General features: G+C 38.3%; 1 protein-coding gene across 1 annotated transcript; it reads right to left on the bottom strand.

Moving 5' to 3' along the window:
* Nucleotides 1-3,456: 3,456 nt before the first annotated feature.
* Nucleotides 3,457-9,250, bottom strand: LOC100490316. Its single transcript, XM_002936851.5, has 5 exons — nucleotides 9,111-9,250; nucleotides 6,561-6,648; nucleotides 6,280-6,381; nucleotides 5,617-5,871; nucleotides 3,457-5,016 (listed from the first exon to the last, which is right to left on the bottom strand). Exons 1-5 carry the CDS (start codon nucleotides 9,183-9,185, stop codon nucleotides 4,226-4,228), a joined length of 1,311 nt encoding a protein of 436 aa, XP_002936897.3. The 5' UTR covers nucleotides 9,186-9,250; the 3' UTR covers nucleotides 3,457-4,225.
* Nucleotides 9,251-14,556: the final 5,306 nt, after the last annotated feature.

A 14,556-nucleotide genomic window follows, 5' to 3' on the forward strand; every position in this document is an offset into this window, starting at 1 on the left:
TTAACCTATTGTTTCTCCTACTCCCATGTAACTGGAGGAGTCCCAAGCTGGACTTGGATTTCTTACTATTGAGTGCTATTCTGATACCTACTGGGAGCCGCTATCTTGCTCCCTTCCCATTGTTCTACTGACCATCTGCTGAGGGAGGGGATTGATATCACTCCAACTTGCAGCTCAGCAGTAAAGTGTGACTGAAGTTTATCAGAGCACAGGTCCCATGACTGTGGCAGACCTGGGAAATGAAAATATGACTAGCCTCATGTGAAATTTCAAAATTAAATATAAAAAAATCAGTATTTTTGAAAAAGCAATTTCAATGCAGGATTCTGCTGGAAAACCTCTATTAGTGCATGCATTTTGAGAAAAACACATTTTCCCATGACAGTATTCAAGTGGGGGATTTGTGCAAGAGATACCTGCTACCTGGCTGGATGGGTACTAATTAAATCCTGGTGAGAGAACAGAATTACAACATTGTAGAAGAGAATGGGGGCTCAAAAGCATGAAAGTCAGTGGAAGGGTGGAGAACAAAATAGGACTGTCAAGAAGTTTCATCTGTTTGCATGTAGGTTGTACATAATAAAGAGATGTAGTGTGGTTTGCAAAAATGTGATTTATATATTTTGAATTGCTGGCATGGAAAGACATATTGAATGGCCACTATATATATTGTTTGGAATATGTTTCTTTTGTACTTTTCTAATGGGAACGTTAGGAATTTTTTCAGGACTTTCAGGACCATTTCTATAAACCCTTGTCTTTAGTCCTTGGGAATGAGTGTTGTTCTCTGACCATTGCAGCTTTTGTCCCTTTAGTAAAGAGAATAAATACTCCTTAAAGACTTATATAGTTGCAACCAGTCATTTCCACACTTTATCTTGTTTTCCTATATGTTATGGTCTTACTGACCTTCTACTGGATCAGCGAGGTAAGCTCATGGGTGCTGTTATGTTAGCTGGTACCTTTACCAAGAGTATAAGCAAAATAAGATGAACATTTTTATATTCCTTCTTAGTCTTTTTTCAAAGAAGAATCACACCACAAAAGTATCACTTTGAGTAGACAGCCTAGAAAACCAAAAAATGAAATGAAGAGAATACAATAGATGGTAAAAGACAGAGATAATAAAAACTGAATGCCTTCTGATGGGAATCTGTAGGTTATATGCTCCTGCATGACTTACATGTGATATTTGCCTGGCTAGATTCTGCATATCTGTTGGGACATCTCTGTTGAAAAGAAATCATCAAAAAATGCAATATATATTGCTCATTGAATCACACAAGTTGTACAAGATGATGATATTGATGACATGATAACCTATTTATTGCTATAAAATACAGCATAGTACTTTGAGTCACACAAATCCAGAGAGCGAAAAAGACTAAAAAATATAATTCCCTTCTTACCTTCCCTAAACTTACACCTTTGTAAAAGGTAAGGCACTTGGAAATGAGGACTGCCATGTGTTCAAGAGATTAAGTTCTTGCTCTTGGATACCAAATATCATGGGAGCCAAAGAACCCCAAATCACCCCATGTTCCATTGCCCTCAAATAGAAATGCCCCATGCTGTGCAGTTGCTGCTATAAAAGTAATCTGTATTTTTTTTCTAAGAAAGACATTACTCAACCTGAACAAACCAGGTCAAAGGCAAGTCCTGTCTCATCCCTAAATCAAAGATACTTACACAGTGTTCCTCCTGTGCCCTTAAGGTGTTAAGAAGATGATTGACTTTGATGTTGCTTTTGAGACCTGATGAAAACTAATGCCATTTCGATGCTAAGCAATCAACAAGCTAACTTAAGTAACAAGAATGAACTGTATAGGAAGGGTATCAAAACTACACTGGGTAATGCTATACAATAGAAATAATCGGATGATCTTTCTATACTCCAGGGGATTAATGAAATCGATTGGTCCCAACTTTTTTGTTCGTTTTTTTATAAGGTTCACTTTATTCTTACTTTTTAGCCGGGGTCCATAACAATGTTCTTCTAATTCCTTTTTGGCTATGTGCGCAAAAAATGTTTTTTGTGTTCATTTTAAACTTGTGTGTGCATTTTTCAAAACTATGTGCTCAGTTCAGAATAAATGTTTTTAAACAAAATATTATGTGCACAGCACAATTTGTTGTGTGCACTGGCCTCAAAATTTGTGCCACACATGAGCACACAGCTTAGAGGAAACATTGGTCACTAACATTTTTTACCCGCAATATTCAAATATAAAAAGATTTGGGAAGCAACGCACGCATGAAAAACGTTCCTGGGTGCCAAATAAGGGTTGTAATTGGCTATTTGGTAGCCCCTATGTGGACTGGCAGCCTACATGAGGCTCTGTTGGGCAGTATGTCTGTTTTTTTGCAACCAAAACTTGCCTCCTAGCCAGGAATTAAAATATAAGCCCCTGCTTTGAGGCCAGTGGGAGCAGCATCCAAGGGGTTAATAAGTAACATGTTGCTCACAAGCAGCTGGTTGAGGATCACTGCTTTCCCTCTATCTTATCACTATACTATTACTCCTATAGTTCTCATTCTAATCCAGTTATCCTCTTGGACCCTGAAAATACACACAGATGGCCAAGTAATTGATGCTTGTATCAAGTCGAAAGAACATAAAAGTCAGGTAAGCTGTTACTGTAAATAAAGACTGGTGCAAAATAAATGGCCTGATTCCACATGCAGTTAATTTAGTGCCTTCAAAGAATAAAAAGCACAAATGTGCCAACTCAGCACATAAATGCCACAAACAGAGTCAAAGAGATTTAACTCACTTACCCACAGCCTTATGGGTGATGTATAGTACAGATAAGGACACGAGGGCCTCTTCACTTACCCATACAGGTGTTGTTTCTCCATATATTGCAATGAATTCAAGCTGGCCAATTATATCAAAGTCATCTTTGGTCTGGCCAGTTCTACACTTGCTTTAATCTGATTCATGCAATATGACACCAATTTTGTGCACTAGTGCATTTGACATCTTCAGTCTGTTTTACGTACTGCAACCCATACTGAGCTGATTGCATGGGATCTGATTGCCTGAAAGCTTTCTTTGGACAGTATCAGTGTTCAGAGTTTAGTTCTTAAAAGAGGAGACTGAAGTTCAATTGCCCTATAGGTACAGTTATTACTAAACTAATGCATGAACATTTACAAATCATTGTTATTTTCAAAAGACAGGGGCTATCTAGGTTTGAGTAAGCAGCACATGCTAGCACAGGCTTCTAGTTTTGACCCTGGGGCTGCTTCTAACAAAAATATAAGAGATTTATCCAAACATTAAACACAGCCTGTAACTGAGGGAAGACAAGTCCTGTTGAACTATTTGACATATCCCTTGCCAGGTCTTCCTGGTGGAATAATAACCAGCCGAACCCACCCATCATTCCAACGGATGAACTATTAATAAACTTATTTTTATACCATTACAATTACTAACACAATGAGGCAATCTGATTTATTTCAGTGTTTTATTAAAAAAATATGGACATTATAAATAATACAGTGACTGAAAAAGGATGAAGAGTTAAAAGAATATGCACAGCTTAAAAATACCCTTTTCACATGTTCTTTTACAAGCATGGATTTCACCTAATTCACTGTGACATACCAAGCTGCCCATTCTATATCTATCTCATCATATCTCATACTAAGTTATTGAAATCATTCATGCAGCAAGGTAATATACATCTAATAAATACAATATAACCAAGTATTTTGAAATGCACCATATGCAAATCAGGAGTGAACTCCTTTTTCATACTTCTTCATAGACCTAAGGTGCCAATATATATATAAACAGTAATGTATTTAGATGTCTGTAGAACTAATTCCAGAAGTGATTTTTCAAATGGGAATGGCCAGGTTTCGACCTAGGAAGCTTGTAAGACAAGAAGGCCTTAATTAAATAAAATAAACCCTTTAGGTGGATCTTTTTCCCCTCACCCTTAGAACCAATAGTCAAATAAACAAATAATCTAATTCTTTATTATATCAAGTTACTCCCTTTACATTAGCCTTATTTCCACATCTTATCTACAATAAGTCTATGTGGAGATGTTGCTTTGCTTTGTATCACCTGCTATCAGCCCACGTGCCTTGAGATGGGGTCCAAGTTTAGGGTAAGGGTTAGCATTCATACATCACACCAACCGATTTTCATGGTTTGAAGGACTCCAGCATTTTAGAGAAAAGAATGGACCCTCTACTGTTTATTATTTTACTACCGTGAAATCTTTTCTAGACTATTTGCATATGAGTATTTCATTTTGGCTGCATTTGGACTGGACTGGTACACAAATGAGTTAGCCAGGCAAACTCCACTTCCAACCTTCCTTGGCTTTCTTTTGACTTTATTACTAAGGCACTTTCTCACCATAGCCATAACTGACACAGAGACACACACCAGGTAGAAGGCAGTGTTGAAAGAAAACAGAAACAATATAAAGTGCTCTGTTTTCTTGGATAGCAAGAAATATATTTTTAGCATGGGTAAGATTTCACAGGCCACTATAAGGAATGTTGTAAAAATAATTCCAAGTGGAGAAGGATATGACCTTATTTTCTTTCTCATAGTTAAATTTGTTGCTGGGAAACCAGATGATGGAACTCTGCAGCTAACTTCTACATAGATCTTTAGCAAAATTGAATAAAGAAATAGCATAAGTATTGATGTAACATAGACAACTGGAATCCACACTGGAAAACCTTTGAACAGATGCATTTGTGGGGAGGGAATGACCAGAATGCTGACAATGTAAAAGGTGAATGAGGAAGACAAATATTTGATACCTATCAATAGCAGTACAACAGAATACAAGAAACCCCAGAGCTTTTCTGTTTTCCACACCACATCAGACTGTTGCACAGAATGCACGGTCAAAGGTACAAGAACAGGAATGCAGTACAGCAGGTATGTGAAGTTATCTCCTGGTAATACAGTGGGTAGCGTAATCCAGTTACTGTTTTTAGAGTAACTTGCATTTGATCCAAACTCCTCAACATCAGCAGTGCCTAAAAAAGAAAAGGAAATTAGTTATCCAAGATGACAATGTTTTAAGGCCATTAAGCAATGACTTCTGTGGTCAGTAGTCCACAAACTTAAAGGAACAGTAACACCAAAAAATGAAAGTGTATAAAAGTAATAAGAATAAAATATAATGCTGCCCTACACTGGTACAACTGGTGTGTTTGCCCCAGAAATTTATATAAACAAAGCTGCTGTTTAGCCATGGGGGCAGCCATTCAAAGGAGAAAAGGCACAGGCACATAGGAGATAACAGATAAAACACTATTGTATTCTACAGAACTTATCTGTTATCTGCTATGTAACCTGTGCCTTTTCTCCTTTTTTCCAACTTTAATGGCTGCCCCCGTGGCTGCACAGCAGCTTGTTTCTATAAACTATAGTAGAGTTACTGTAGCAAACACACAACTTTTACTAGTGCAGGGCAACAGTACATTATATTTTAATTACTTTAAAAAACTTTTATTTTTTGGTGTTACTGTTCCTTTAAGGGAAAGTATTTAGCTCCTGTTTTAACAATTAACCTATTCAGTGAGTTTCTTGTCATTGTTTTAATACCATGGCAAACTATATACAAGAATCCTTACCATTATTTCCTGAAGTGCTCATAGGTTTGGCTAACCATTCACTGAGCTGTAGCAAGAGGTAGCTGTTTGTCAGAAGTAAGGCCGCCAGTGCCTGCAGGGTGTAGCTCTGGCTTTTTAGAGCTGAGATAAGATGTCTCCAAGATGATTTTTTCTGATATTTATGCTCCGTGTCTGGAGTATGTGGTGTTGAGAGGACTGCAGAGAGGGTGAATAAAAGCATTGCCACCAGGGAGAAGGCTAATAACACCTGAATGGCTGTTGGGGAAAAAAATAGTTAAGCATCATTATATCTCAATATATGGCAGGAATTCTTGAGACAGATTATTCTTCTAGATAGTTTTTTGTTCTGTGGATCACCATGCCTTAAGTCAGCTAAAAACATTTAAATATTAAATAAACCCAATAAGATTGCCACCAATATGGATTTCTTGGTATTTATGCAATGTCTTTACTTCCAAAAACACCATTCCTGTCCTGCTTTATGGCAGGGATTCTAGATATACGATATTGCATCTGTATGTGTGGTTAAAGGGCGAGATAGTTGCACCACTAAGTTTAAATTTCAATTTTCTTTTTTTTCCCCTATGTTTCAACCATTTTGTACCAGGCTATTGTTTTGCATAATAAATATCTATCTGACATTGCAGTATTTTTGCAACTTACCTGACATAAAGGTAATGTCCTTGGAGGTGTTCATCTCCCTAATACATGTGTATTCCAAGTAGATATGAAGGAGCCAACATATAGATATGTACCAGATGGGGCCTGTAGAATTAGATTGTGAATTGTAAGTATGATATGGTTGTCAAAACTCAAACGCTCCTTTGCAGAAATAGAAAGGATCAATCATTTGCATAAAAGTCATATAGAATCTCATTTGGATTTATCTAAATTCTAAATTTTGTTTCTAAACATTTGGGTTCCCGGCATGTTATAATACTCACCAACTGAGGGTATATTGACCCGCACCTGCCTACAGACCAAGGCTGCTGGTGGCTTTGGACTGGCCAGACTTAAAAGTTTATCAGACATCTGATGAATAAAGAAAATGTTTTTATTACCATTAATTAGATGAACTGGGCATCTCTTTTTTTAAGGAAAAACGATTCAAGAACAGATATAGAGACATGTTTGTGTTATAAAGGGCTTAGGGGTGCAGGATCAGCATTGCAGAAAGAAACTAAGCTCTCTGCAGTAAAAAATGTTTCCAGTTTACAATTTTTAGCTCCTAAGTCCTAAAGGTACCTGGGTGGCTTTTTGATGCCCTTGGTAAAGTGGGTTCTGAGGCAGATTCCTCACTCTGCCTGTTTGCAGAAACAGAACGAAATACTCGCACCAGGATGCATACGGAGGTATGCTGGTTGTACTTGCTTTGCAGAATATGGCACAAGGGAGTCTTATACATTATACCTGTCCTGAGCAGGCAGTGAGTACAAGACTTCTTGGTCTGTACACATTGACACCACTATAAACTGCAGCTATTTAGGCATTATATACAGAGTAATTTATTAGTGAACCATATTTTTTTCTCATTTCAGAATTGCATTGTTTTAAATGATTAATGTCCCACTGTAAGCTCTAATTAGTTTGTCCTAGTCTAACCTGCTGCTGGCAAGAGCAAGTAAAGAAAATTTAACTGGACTTTTTAATTTGTACTTTCCCAGAAAATTGATATCCTGTGTTCCTACACACATTTGTCACTTGTCAACAAACTTTCATGCCTTGAAAAAGGCTCCAAATGACACTTAAGTATAAATGTAATGTAGTGTGCAGTATTCTTACAACAGGAAGCCAAGAGCATATATATTACCCACTTGCTTGGGTAGTAAGCATTGCTTTCTAGTAAGTCTTTGCACAGAATTGGGAGGACACATCTCTATGATTTCCCATTGTAATTACTGGTGGTATTTTTGCAGGCTTTCCAAGATGTTGCAGCTATAGACTATAAAGGCACGAGTATGTTGACTCCATGGACTTATGAGCTACTAATTGGCAGATAATAAAAGGTGGCAGAGCTTATTGCTGAGCTGTGATTGTGAGCTTTAGAGTTTCTAATGCCTATAACAAAATGGAAGTAAATGCAGTTACATGCAGGCTTTGTCTTAATAAATGAAGCCCTGGAGGTTGAAGTTCACAATAGATGCACAATTGTAGCAACCCTGGAAAAGAATGGTAGCCTGCAGGCCTATAAGGTAGGAATGCTATGATGTTACACTGACTGTATACCTCTGATTTCCCATCAATCAAGGCATTTGACCTTCAGTCTGAATAACCTGATCGAGTCCACTTTGGCAACACACTCAAATATATTGGGCAGTTTCCAGGATACAATACATGTGCCAACAAGTTAGCAGAAAGCTGTGGGGCAACATCAAGAGACTAAACCACCTGTAGAGTTTTTTTTACAGGAAAAATGCCCAGGACAGGACATTGGGTCCTGGAAATTAACTTGGCAACTTTCTTTTTTAAAACTTTCAGGAACTCTATTCCCCTTAATGCCCAGAAGCAACTTATTTGTGTGAAAGGGTGTGTTACATTCACAAATGTATAAATACAGAAACTGCTCTTTTCTTTAATTGAACCCAAAGCAAACCATCTTGGCTCACTTTCAGAAATAGTTTTCTCAGCGCAGAGTGTCAAATAAAATTACTATGTGCACAAATTACAATATGCCATCAGGCTTAAATGTATCAGGTATCAAATGTAGTGCTTTTTTTGCTTATTAAAAAATATCAGCTGCCTGCACTTCAGGACACAGCCCTGGCACATTCCTAAGCAACTTTTGGGAGGTGGTTTCAGGCACTTTATGGTCTTATATTGTGGCTACTTGAAAATAAAGAGGAACAAATGCCTTATTTGCCATTGCCTTTGTTGCTAGAAAGGCTGTTATCACACTGCTTGGCACTACTACACTACTACTGGCAGACTTCTGAGCAGTGTGGTTAGCAGCTGTCTGGGGCTAGCGTAAGGAGTGAGGTAGAAATATAAATCACATGACAAGATGTTACTGGCACAACAGACGATTTCACATAATAGCTGTATATTGGAAAAATATCACATTCAGACATTCCAAAATGTCCCATTCTGAACAACAGATACATTTTGTAGACATTTTTGCTCAAACAAGGGTTGTACTATAACATGATTATTTCAAAAGTTAACAAGCATTCTGCCATATTTAATAACTGTTTAGCTGCTTTATAATTTTCTGTTAGTTAGAGCAAGCAGTATGGTATGGCAACTTCCAGTTCTTAATAAACACATGAAGCTCCCTGTGCAAAGTAGCACATGCCAATATGTTCTACTGAATAGTTAAAGAAAAATCAATCAATCAAAATCTTACATATATATACAACATTCCCCTTTTTTGCTATTTCTGTATAAATACATGGTTGTGCATCTTTTTGCACAACTATTGTTGAAACATAACACAGCACCCAGGTAATGTGCCCTCTGTATTACAATATATATATATACTGTAATTGTATATTTACCATGGACTTGTTGGTCAGCAGCTCCATTGATCCAGAATTCTCAGGTGGGCATGTACCCTCCATAGGATGGAACATTGGTCTACACTGGTCTATGTTAAACAACTCACTTATGTCACTAGCAGAGACAAATTGTGTGCAGATCCCTGTTACCTGCTTTTATAGAGAGCCTTTATCTTCAGTCAGGTATAGAACAATGTAAATGCCATGCAAAGCTGATCAATAACTCTAATCAGTGCTCCCTTATCATTACTCTCCACACAAAGCACTTGATTTCTGGGATTTGGGGCTTGGTGGCAACACAATAATCTTGGATAAAGTAAAAACACATAAAAAATGTTTTTTGTACGAACTATATACAGAACAAATTCTACTTTCCTTCAATGATGGAAGAAAGCCAAACCAGCTATGTTCATAGTAACACAGTTTATATTATCGTAGACAGTTCTGACAAACCCTAACTAAAAGCGTTTTGAATCAACTATAACGGTCACAACACTTGCATTGCACACTGGAGGCTTTATCCTAGACCCTAATGCCAGACAAGCCTGATTCTTGTGGATAAATACAGGCTGAGAATAAACTTCTAAACTGGCATCAGCTTTTCCCTGTGTGCACCCAGAGCAACTGAGTCAGTCAGGGTGCAGGCACAGGGAGTGGGTTTTAGTTCCAAAACACATACTTGTATGTTTTGGCACCGATGTCTACTCCATGTGAAAACCAGCCCTGTCTGGCATAAACTTTACTAGTAATGTGGCACATGCCACAGGGGCTGCTACAAGCTGACATTGACTAGTGCTTTATATCAGGCTTAACCTGCCTATCTTTTGGCCCAATATGAACGAATACAAATCACACATTCTGTCCAGGCAGAGGTGGTATGAGTAGCCCATGGCCCAGTGTTTCATTAATGCAGTTTGGCCAGAATCCTTTTGTTCCTGACAACATGGTATGTTTTTCGCAAGATCCCAAAAACATGACAATCTTAGCATTAGGGCAATGTCACAAGATGGACTTTGCCGAAATAAGCTGATAAAAAAATGCCACCATCCAATAACACCTATGAGGATGTCATGAAATCATTTGTCAGTATTCTCATCTGAAAACATGGCACTCATTTTTCATAGAAAGCAATGGATGGTGATTTTGGACAGTTTGGTGCTGTAAGTTTACTCTATTTTAAAACACCCCAAAATGTCCCATGTGGCATTGCCTTAATTCATTAGAATGGCTACATTAGTCATACATTGAGAGATATGGGGCAATCTGGAGACTGAGTCACTTTGCACATACACTATCACTCCACTTTTCAGTCTGCTCCAGAACATAACTGCAGTGGCTTTGGGTTATCAAAGAGATTCTTGCTTTTATTGTTCTTTTCCCTTTGTAATGATGGTGGTTATAATCTGACTGTTTGTTCTGATAAGACCAAAAGCTGCTGAATTGTCTACAGAGGCCTCTGGAACCAGCTGTCCTGGGTGAGACTGGTTTCATTCTTTGGTGATTTGTTTTCTTATCAGCTTATTGCATAGATTGCACAAACACTGATCAATAATCAAGAATATGTTATAACACAAACCTGTGTATCAGAGACAGTTTAAATGATTTGCAATTACAGTTTTTCCATATAAGCTATGGCAAGTAATACTTAAAACAGAGAAGGTGGCATTAGTTGTAGCTGTTTTGACACAGAGCAACATATCTAAATATCTAAAATAAGGAGCCCATGACTCTTGCCTCCTCTGATTGTTGTCTGGTTTCACTTACAAATCTCATTATCACCAGACTACAAATGTTAACTGGAAGGAACTACCATATATTTGCTAAAAACTTCAAGAAGGGTGGTCTCAGGTAAAAGTACTGAACATTAAGATAAAGGTGCTTCTTCTTTCTACCCCTTGTTCCAGTCCTGATTCCCCCACTGGTAGTTCATTCGCTCTCTAAAGGTCCCCATACACTATAAGATCCGCTCGCTTGGCGCCAAGCGAGCGGATCTTCACCCGATATCCCCACCTACGGGTGGGCGATATCAGGTAGCAAGTAGCTTAAAAAAAAATAATAATTACATTTGCGGCCATGGGGCAGTCGGTTCGGGGACCGCATCAACGAGCCGATGTGGTCCCCGATCCGACTGGATTTTCTAACCTGGCTGATTGAGATCTGGACAATTTCAGGCCAGATATCGGTCGGCCAAGCCGCTCGGTTCTGCCCATACACGGGCCGATTACCTTTACTTCTTTGCCTCTGAATTGCCCTGTCCTTATTTGCACCCGAGGCAGATGCCTTTGCTGCCTAGCTCTAGTTCTAATGAAAGAGAAAAAGGGGCTTGAAGAATAAAGACTTTTTAGGGGGGTTGTAATAGAAATTGCAAGAGCTGTGTAAAATGAGGTTTTGTAAATGTTTAGTGCCGCTCACAATATAATACTGTCCACTAAACATTTATTACATTGTGAATATTTAACACCTGCTTAAATCTTAATGGAAAAATAGGTAGGTTCACATACACTGCGCACAAAAATTGCAGTCACAAACTTCCTGTCACAAGATATGCACAGGGTTTGCAAACAATGTTTTTCTGTCACACAAACACAAAATGTATTGCAAAGCTAAAATTTTGTCCCATTGCAACCATTTTTTTCCGTTAGTGACATATATTACATTCCCCATATAGATCATTTATTACTTTCTTCTAATGGCCTGTTTGGGGACTTTCAGATTGCCTAATAACCATTTTCTCCATTCCCCTAGTTCCAGCCCATGTCAGCAATAACCTGCACCCTGGGGCACTCATGAGCTTCTCCCCAGAGGGACAAGAGATGGGGAAAAAAATGTCTAAGCTGTGTGCTAGAGTGCGCAGTTTTTAAAAACTGTGATTAAAAGATCATTTTTGTGCACATGCCACAAATTAGAAGGTACAATACAAGGACAAAGGAGCAGACACTGTTTCTTAAGTAGTAGAACCCCATGAATAAATAAGATATTGGGAACAATCACATGTATTTGTGCACATAGCACCTTTTTTTCATATGGAAGTCCCATCTTCACAAAATGTATCATTTTCATAGTAGACTACAAATAACGACTTTGTTCTGTTGCTTTGTGTTGTACTGAGGTTGATACATTCATTTGTTTCCTTTTCCTCTCTCTTAAGTCAGGTCACTGACCTTCTCAACAGTTAAAATAAAATCCATTCATTGATATGTCTCTGGAGCATCAAAGAAATGCCAATCAGTGTAATCATTGTAACAGATTAAAGATTTGGCAACATTGCATGATAAGATTTGTTGCCCACGGTAAATCTCCTGAAAATGCCTTGCCATTGCATAACATGAGGATCGCCACATAGAAAACATATTACCTCTGGCTTAGAAGTAGCTCGAAATGATTACGTTTGATCAATGTGAGTAATATGTTTTACTTGTGCCGATTCCTATGCAATTTATAGCCCATGGTTGCACAGAGTTATTGAGGGTGACAAATCTTACTGTGTGCCATTGCCTTTAAAAGTATAGGACACAAGAAATTTGGCCACTCTGGGGCCTATTGCCAGGGATCTGTTTAGTCACACTGCTTCAGTGGCAAAAGACTGAGAATGTGATATGACTTTACACATGGACAAGCTGATTACAATTTAGATCAGGGGTCCCCAACCTTTCTTACTCGTGAGCCACAGTCAAATGTAAAAAGACTTGGGGAGCAACACAAGCACCATAAAAGTTCATGGAGGTGCCAAATAAGGGCTAAGATTGGCTATTAGGCAGCCTCTATGCACACTATCAGCTTACAGGGGCTTTATTTGGTAGTAAATCTTGTTTTTATTCAACCAAAACTTGCCCCCAAGTCAGGAATTCAAAAATAACTACCTGGTTTGGGGGCACTGAGAGCAACACCCAAGGGGTTGGGGAGCAACATGTTGCCCCTGAGCCACTGGTTGGGGATCAATGATTTAGATTGCAAACTCCACCATTAAAACACTTTGTTAATACTCAGAAAGTCATTTCTGCAAAATGACAACCAAGCAATTTCAGTTTTCCTAATATATGTCCCCTATATAATAGTATATTTGCCCACAATGAGATAAAAAAAAAAATAGCAGGGGGTGGCACATCTTACAATGCAACATGCATATGCAGAAATATATTGGTGTATACTGTATATGGGGCAGCATTAACTAATTGGTGGTCACTAGGGTCATATGTACTTAGGTATGGTAATTACAGGGCTTTACACCAATGTTTGCTTTGGGCCTATGGGTCTCTAGGTGCACTCATAGTATGAAGACGTATCCTCAAGTATCCCTCACACCAAAAATCATACATTACCATCTGCTAGAAACATTTTTTTTAAAGTCTAATCACTTAAACTCTTAAGTATGCTTTTAAAAAAAGGTGTCTAAACCTGACAATAAATGGAGTACCAAATACCTCCATAACCCCTCTGTGCAATCACCTGATGGATTTATTGCACGCTTGCCCTTTCTAATGATCAGGTTAGTGCAGTTTACTAATGAGAGGTTTCTAGCCCTGAGCGAATGGCAATTACCCCTGTGTTAGAACACACTTGTCAGGAACTGTCTGCTTCTTGTTTTTATCTGTCTCTTGTGCTGTTATCTGTGTTTGTTGTTGTGAGGCTGCAGGGCTATCACGGTATCCGTCATAAATACCATGACCATCAGGCCTCCTGGCCTTTCAGCCAAATCCTGTTTTTTAGTGTTGGCCCATTTAGGGCCATTAAGTTGCTTTGACTGTAAAAGATCCTCTTTGAAAGCTTTAAGCACCTGAGGGAATTTCAGGGATTGTAAAGTGAGATGATGTGTTTAGGTAGTGACCTGCCATTCTCTGATATCTCCAAGTCATGTGTATATAGTACCATTCACCTCAGAAGGGATGAGTGTTTGTTTAACACCTCATATGTTGGGAGTTTAATGGCTCAAATCCCTGGCCCTGTCTCCTCTTCACACCTTTCCTTCTTAATCTGAGATCTCTCTCAATGGAAGACTTGTCAGGTTTGTTGTGTGAGATTGCTTGAAACCCCCCTGAGATCCAAGCCAGGAGCAGTTTTAAACAGTGTTAACTAGAAGTAAAAAAATTCTGTCATATTTATAAAAAAGTTACAGTATATTTATCTGAATATTTTCTTACTGTTATTTTTTTACTCCCAGAATGTTAGCAATAACATTCGTTCCTCATTGCGAGCAGAGAAATTAAAGGGGTTTGCAAATAACGCTGTATTTTGGGCAATCCTGTAACAGAACAAATTCCTGTGCTGAGCGGGGTTTTGAAAAGTACAAGATATACAGCCGTCTGCTGTTAATGACATTGTTCATTATGTTAATGGTACGCAGGGTGCCCCACTGCAATTAAACACCCTGCTCTAGCATCAGTACTTTTTTAATGAGAATAGGAATGTTTAATGGCACACCTTTAAACCAAGTCAGTATTACTTGAAA

The sequence above is a fragment of the Xenopus tropicalis genome, chromosome 3 (genome assembly GCF_000004195.4).
Source record: "Xenopus tropicalis strain Nigerian chromosome 3, UCB_Xtro_10.0, whole genome shotgun sequence".
NCBI classification, from domain to species: domain Eukaryota; kingdom Metazoa; phylum Chordata; class Amphibia; order Anura; family Pipidae; genus Xenopus; species Xenopus tropicalis.